Here is a 7,875-nt window from a genome sequence, read left to right as displayed (position 1 = left end):
CGGTAAAAAGGAATTCAGTGAATTCGTGAACCAAGCGCCAATTGCAATTATTAGGAAAGGTGAAAGTGTTTGAATAAAAGAGTATTATCTCACAAAATAAAAAATAGTCTTTTATTTATGATTTCCGTTGGATTTGATTCTCGATGTTTATTCTTATTATTCTTTTTTTTAGAAATTTAAAACTTAAACTTAAAACGAGTTTGTACAAGATAATTATAATAATCTAGTGTTTCATCATTGAATGGGGAATCTGATTTAAATATATTATATAAATATAAAATAATAGAACTTTTTCTTAAAATCGGTTATGGCAGTCGATTTTCTTCTCTTATAAATATAAACTGAAGCGAATAAAATATAAATAATTCATCTACGTGTATTCAACCAAATAGGTTTTAGGTTGAAGTTGAAGGGAAGCTATATACAGAATTCAAGGTTTTGGCAAGATTAAATGTTTACACTTTGTTTCAGTTCGAGGAACTGGAAAGGCACGTGCAGTGTACAATGTTTATGTTCGACAACAAGATGGCCTCGTCTGTGCGAGGCGCCGACAACTAGCACGGTTTCGCCTTTGATGAGGACAGGTCCATCTGAGTTAACATCTTCAGGGAAAGACATTTTCATCATTCTTGTTTGCGGGTAACCTAACTTGGTATTTCCTGCCACCGTGTACGAGCGACTGGGAGGAACTGGGGGTGGCCTCTCCAAATCTAATCCAAACAAATTGCACGTCTGTTGTATTATCTTTTGGTCGCATTTTTCCGTTGGATCAGGGGGAGGCGTTCCTGCAATTGGTTGAGGACGGGGACGAGCACCGCTCGCATTCGTACGGTTAATAGTTTGCTGCACCTTCTCTCTGCGTATGTTGGCCCATCGGTAACGACATCTCCACCCTCTCCAGGTGGCTTGAATTAACGTTGCCGACTTTTGCCTGGTCTCCGTTCTGAGGTTCTCTAAATGCTGGCGAATGCCTTCGCTCAGAAATATGTGCCTCTTGCCCAAGGCCCAACTCATGGAAACGGCTGGATTGTGTTGCTTCGATATGAGGTCGACGACGTGCTGGAGGATCAAATGGCAATCATCCGTGACCTTTTCTTCGGTACGATGCAACCGGGCGAAGGGAGCCAAGAGTCTGTAGCGGGCGTTGAAGGCTTTGAATCTCATTCTGTGCGGATAGCCGCCCGCCATCAGATTAACAGTTTCCAAGACCTGGAGGGACCGAATTTGGCGCACGACTGTTCCGCGATCGAATCGGTTCGGAGTCTCTTGAGAGTTACTGCGAATGCACCTCACGAAATGAGGCCTCGCGTGAACCAAAGTTCTTAATAAATTATCGAGTCGTGTGTGAAAATCTTGCGTCAGCGTTGAGACCGGCTCGTCACCGTTCAGCAAATCCGTATGCGATGTTGGCGAAATCCTGAAGCTCACTCCTCGGGGGACATTCTCAACGGAGTACAGGGCTTTTAGCTCGCTGCCGAAGAGATGAGTTGCGAAGCCGAAGTTGCAGCTGTGCTTGTAGAACACGGCCACCAGGTCATCGGGAACTACGTCTTTGTTGGTGTCCAAAAAGTCCGAGGCGTCATATACGACCCGCCCAGCAAAATGTTGGATTCCGAAGAGGCGCGGCTCTAAAGGTTTCGGATCGAACAGACGCATATTGTGCTTATGCTGAACTTTGATTTTAGCAACGTAAGACTCGGCCGTGCCTCTGATCGAACATTCCACGTCTAGCATACTGAGCAATCCGGTGCGCAGAGATGATATCAAGTCGATGCACGGCACGTTATCTACATAATCCACCTCGACTTCGCAATTAATACCTTCATCTCGGCAAGATTCTATGCTGGATTTAAAGATGTGTGTGTTATAGAAGTGCTGCATCGTTTCAGCGCACAGGTTGATACACAAATGCTCCAGCTGACTCGGCTTAGGATCTTCGAATCCGAACATGTCTAAAATCCCAATGAAACCGTCCGTGGCGTGACGGACGGCGTTGTTCAGAGCGGCCATAGATTTGCTTCCGGCGTTTGTGCCGCCTATGGTTGAAGCGTGCTGGCTTGTAACTTCTGCTTGGTTATGCACGGACTCGTTGGAATCCGAACTCAAAGTTCCTAAGGTTGAACCTAGCCTCTTCAGACTGTTAGCTCTCCTCACTATGGTAGCTACGGTTCTACAATAAAGCGCTTTCGCTAAGCAGTCTCTGGTCATATTCGACATATTTGCATCACAAACAGACTTAACTAGTTGACCTCGGGCGTTGTGAGTTCTATAGGTTAAACCTCTGAAGAGAGCTGCTCCAGAGACCCCGAGGAGACCGGCCACCGCGTTTAATTCAGTTTCACCTTTAACGTCGACTTCTAAGCCTTTGCCGTCGATGAATTGTACATTGCCTAATAGTAGGACAGCTGCTAAAACCCGCACTACGTCCAAAAATGGAATTCCTAAAATTCCCAAACAAGTTTTCCACGCTTGAAACCTGAAACAAGAGGAAGACAAAAAAACGATGACAATTACAAGGCAGGTCGTTAAGAATGTTTTTGGACGTGTTCTAGTACCTATTTGAATCCTCGGTCATGTCCTGTCTGGTGTCGCCGTTTTGAAGATACCTCAATGTGGACGGAGTACATCCATCTAGGTTCAGTTTCGTTCTCTCCTCCGAAGAGAGTCCGGCCAGCATTTGATAAAATATATGGTAATTCTTCTCACCTCGCAGTGGTTGAATAACCCGCGTCTGGTCGAGAAAGTAACAATGTATTTTGGTCCTGTACAGAGCGCCGTCCGTTACTTGAACCTCGATGAATTGACCCTAAATTATGAAATTCAATTAATCATCGGATTATCCACGGTTTTTGTGTCTTTTCAAACGTACGATCCTGCTCGACTCCGAATTCGTCGCGGTCTTCGCCGAGCCCAGCGACCGCAGAACAGTGAAGGCAGCGGCCAAATGCTTGAAGGCGTCGGTCTCGGGGCCGCCGCCGGCTACGGCAAAAAGTTGTCGAAGAAGCAGCATGGATGCATGGCTTTTACCCGATCCGCTGGTTCCTATAAAACCGTTTCAATTATTAATATGATGACCTCAGATACTAAACTATTCCAATATTAAATATTAGATCATTGCACATCATTTTTAAAATCATTTAAATTACTAAGCGCATAAAATAAGATTTCATTCATTAAACTTCAATAAATGAATTATTTCAAAGTTGAGTAGAAGACTGTTATGAACAAATAATATTTTCTATTATCAGTATTACTAGTTAAAACTAGTAATATTTTCTTTTAAATGATTTAATTAAATTTTTATAGAAAAAAAACTAGATATATGCATTCATTTTAAGTGATATGATCAGATCAGCGGTGTAACTGCCTAATAGATGATGATGGGTCCTTGTTTGTTGTTTACAGGTAGGTATGTACGCTAATGGAAAGTACTTACCGGAAAGGATGATGGCTTGTGGATAACCCGTTTCTGATTGCTGGCGGACAGCTTCCTGAACGACCCTATTGAGCTGAGAACTGAGGGCCAAACCTCTTGTGCTGCTCAAGGTTAAGGGATTTCCGACGTCGCGGTAGGGGTTGACGCAAAGCAAGATCGGGCCGACGTTCGTCTGCAGTGGCCGAAGAATGAAAGAGAGAGAGAGACAAAGATAAAGAAAGAAATAAAAAATACAAAGTGGGACAATAAGGATGTAAATGCTCGCTTCTTCGGCAAGTTCACGGCCAAGCGTGAACGCTGGGCCGGGGCGACAAAACAGGTGCCGCCGCGGCCCAAGGTCAGAACTGTTCAATGACTCACGTAGAAGCTGGAAGAGGCGAAGCGTGCCTGCAGGCACTTCATGACCGCATCCTCGGTGAGGGGCCCTTCGAGATGTATGAGGTCTTCGAGATCTGCCCCGGCAGTCGGCAGATGGACACGTGGCTCGGGCACGGAGTGGACCACAGGCGGTGATGTCGCCGCAGCCGCCGCCGCTGCTGCCGAAGACACGATCGTAGCGGTACGCGGAGGAACAACCGGCTGGGCTGGGCTCTGCACCTGGACCTGATGTTGCTGCTGCTGTTGCTGTGATTGCTGCTGCTGCTGAGGTTGCTGTTGGGTCGGGGTTTGAGTCTGGGTCTGCAGCTGACCCGGACCCAGCGCCCCCGTCGACCCTTTCAGCGGGGTCGCGGGAGAGCCCTGCACGTGCAGCCTATTTCGCAGCGTGACCAGCTCGCTGCTGAGGCTACGCAAACGTTGTTGCAGGTGAACGGCTTCATTTGAGGAGGACGCATCTGTAATAATAAATCACATAATATTAATAAATTGCTATCTTTATATCTAATTGAATTATTATTAGTCTATTTCACTACTTAAGTCCGAAAATATGGTAAATTTCGCACACATAGATTACCTACAAAAACTATCCACACTTTATCATCAACATATCGAGAATTATATAACAGTACTATAATAATATTATTGTACCAATCTGGAATGTAGTAACAGATTTAAATAATCATCACACGTGAGACACAAAGCTCTGACGCAACGTAATCAATTTTGACACATCCAATTTAAAAGCATTATTACAAAATCATTCCGCTTACAGCGCAAATTAAATATTCCATATTTGTAACTTAATACACAATCAATTGAAAAAGCTAATTAGTTTCCGATTAATCAACGACGTTACACAAACAAATTGTACAGCACGATTCGATTATTATTATTACTAATAATATCTAATATCCATTTTCTAAAGATATATTAATCAACATATAATATGCGTAAAATCAAATTGCTAACGTTGTTAATATTCTCAATGTTATACTGCTTAGAAGTAAACAAAATTAACACAAAATTAGCAAATGCTACTGTAAAACTTCTATATTCATTACCAATAGATAAAAAAAATTTAAACTATTAATTTAATATACTACAGCTCTTACTTATTCATATTTTTTTCCTATAGTTTACTTCCTTATTACTATTTATAATTAACTAGAAGATTTATTATATTAAAGGTATGATACAATTAATATTCAACTAGTAACGATTGTAATATTATGTTATTACTAGGCTATATAGTGAAAACATGTATTTATTAATAAATAAAAGATAAAAGTTTGAAGTATTCGGTTAATGAATTTTGTAATCGAATAGAAAATTGTTAATGAAAATACATTTCGGAATATTAACGAGTGTTGTGATCAGATCGAGATAAATTATGAAGTTATTATGATAATAAGATCAAGATCAAAGAGAGCAATAATAAAAAAAGTTAATTAATGAATATTGATTGTAAATTGATCGAGTTGAATTTCTAATTGCGAGGGGGCACAGTCAAGGTATGGACGGATACAATAAAAAAAAATGGGAGCACGTCAGTTCGTTGACTTTCGTTCATTGGTTTTAAGTAGTTTATAAAGTTTTAATTTGCATCTAGATTATACTTTTTTGTTAAATATATTGTGACCTTATAAAAATAATAACATTGGTTGCTAAGAATATATATTATAACTCATTTAAATGTAATATATTTTGAAATTTATATTTTTTGAGACATGGTGGTATACATAACAGTTAAAATAATATTCTTCAGAAGATTAATGTCATACAAATATATCAGTTATTATTCATACGTGAACGGTTGCAGAAGGTGATGAAGGTTCGATGACCAAATTGGCGATTGCAGGACGAACTGATTTATTCGTATAAGCCTCTTGCGTGCACTAAGTATGATTTAATTGACACATCACGATAAAATAAGACTAATCAATTTGTTGTTTCTTTTCTTCTGTTCTTGTTTTTTTTTTCTCTCTCTCTTTTTGTATATATATCCCGAAGAGAATTAAATAGTGAAGTAATTAACGAATGGCATTGCTGGTTGAATTCCAGAATGGTTTAATTAATTCTAGCTTGTGTGGAAGGAAGGAATGCGAGTCAGCCCTGATCGAGTGCCCGATATATTTACCGGTTATGCAATGCAACGGCGCGAGAAAACGAAGAAAGAATCCTGGCAAGATGCAGAAAACGAAAACCGAAAAAAAGCATTATCCAAGCTTTGCATCAAACGACTGTTTTGAGGCATTAATCAAATATCGGTTATAGGAAGGTGGAGGTTGAGGAGGGAATGAAGGAGAAGAGGCAAAAAGGGCCAGACGCCGAAAATGATGATGATGACGATGATGATGCGGATGAAAACTGGTTCTTGTCCTCTTCGACTTTTACCCTGGCTGCCAGCCGCTGAGGTCCGGGCCAGAAATGCAAAATTACAACTTTCGCTTGCTTTCGGCTTTGCTGAATGAAACCTTAAATGGTTTCTGTTCCTTATTAAAAATTCCTTCTTCTGCTCTCTCTCTCTCTTTCAACCTCTCTTTCTCCATCTCCCTCCTTTCTCGCTTCTCTTCGTATTGCCTTTTATTTGCCTCTTGCATTTTTATGCGAGGTTTCTCCGGTCAGATTTATCGGTCCGGCCTTCATCAAAGATCCGAGACAAAGGTGCGCATAGACGTTTCGTGCCCAAAACCCAAAAACACCATAAATTTTCTGGACGAACTTATTTTTTATATTCCCGACGGATTCCCCGATGTCCAATTTGCTTTCGGATTTATTGCCGATCGTAAATTATTTTTAACGCATAATAATCCACACACGGATCTTCAAAACACAATAATTTACAGCGTAACAAGATTTATACGAGCAACAAATCAAAATTCAAAAATTAGGATTGAAAGTTAAAAAGTCAATAGTAGTATTTATTGATGTATACAAATATTTATGTAAAATAATCAAAATTCTAAACAATTTTATTCTAGTCAATAATTCATGAAAACATGTAATATATTATGATTACGTCAATACAAAAAAAAAACTAAAATATGTATTCCGCAATTTCCGGTCTTCAAAGATTCTTGTCTCTTACAAAATTGTAAATTGTAAAGTGTAACACTCTTGAAAGCAAATCCTAATTCACCACATAGCATTGAAAATATTATAATATTAAAAAATGTTTAATCTATAATATCCATCTATTGTAAAATGTTCAAGTATTGTCTTAAAGAATATACAACTTAAACTCTTATGCACTTAATTAAACTTATTAGTAAGATAAGATAAAATTCCAACGTTAAGTAAAACAATTAATATTTCTTTTAATTATATTAATTATATCTTGCATCTTGACGTACGATATATTGGTATACTGTTCTTTGACAGTTTTGTGTTTAGTGAATCCAGTTATGTGTTAGAGTGTTCCAAAGTGGAGGTAAAAAGAGAATTCTTCAGTACCACTACAACCAAGGAGAAAAGCGGAGCAGGTGGCCAAAAATTGTTGGTGTTGTTTATAGATCCAATATAGTATCTAATGCAATAGCAAAGCGTTGGTTCCAACGCTTCCGCTCTGGTAAATCGTCAAAAATGTTGATAAAACATGGAAATCGTCAAGTCGGACCGGCATACAAGCACTTATTCCAGAAACTGAAGATTAGCCAGAAAACCGTTTGGACCATTTCCATAAGGTTGGTCTCAAGAAGAAGCTCGATGTATGGGACAAAACTTTTTACTTTACCCAATAATTAATTGTGTAGTTACGATACATATTATTTTTTATTGAATATTTATATCATAAATGTCAATTATAATGTTTTTATTATAATATCAATGTATTTTATGGTATATGTAAATCTAATTATTTATTTATATAGAGTTAAAAAAACACAATTCTTGCATTAATTTAGAATAATATGAATATATACAATAAATTTTATAAACAATTTATGTATTTACTTTAAATTTATTTTATATAATTATTATATAAATATAATTTTGAAATGATTTAGATGTTACAAAGATTTGTGGTGATTTAAAAAATATAATAATTATTTTAAAATTTAAAA

General features: G+C 38.5%; 1 protein-coding gene across 2 annotated transcripts in view; it reads right to left on the bottom strand.

Moving 5' to 3' along the window:
* Window positions 1–130: 130 nt before the first annotated feature.
* Window positions 131–7,875, bottom strand: part of LOC108565409 (unconventional myosin-IXa) — a 90,837-nt gene continuing 83,092 nt past the window's right edge. For both annotated transcript variants that reach the window (XM_017924843.1, XM_017924844.1), the window contains 5 exons: window positions 3,797–4,269; window positions 3,437–3,608; window positions 2,870–3,042; window positions 2,556–2,806; window positions 131–2,476 (listed from right to left, as the gene is read on the bottom strand). In XM_017924843.1, coding sequence (XP_017780332.1) covers window positions 448–2,476; window positions 2,556–2,806; window positions 2,870–3,042; window positions 3,437–3,608; window positions 3,797–4,269 — 3,098 coding nt within the window. In that variant the 3' untranslated portion in view covers window positions 131–447. The remainder of the gene's footprint in view (window positions 2,477–2,555; window positions 2,807–2,869; window positions 3,043–3,436; window positions 3,609–3,796; window positions 4,270–7,875) is intronic.

Source organism: Nicrophorus vespilloides, unplaced genomic scaffold (genome assembly GCF_001412225.1).
Source record: "Nicrophorus vespilloides isolate i.1.1-1 unplaced genomic scaffold, Nicve_v1.0, whole genome shotgun sequence".
NCBI lineage: Eukaryota > Metazoa > Arthropoda > Insecta > Coleoptera > Silphidae > Nicrophorus > Nicrophorus vespilloides.
Note: the sequence above shows the minus strand (reverse complement) of the source record. Positions and strands in the feature narration are given on the sequence as shown.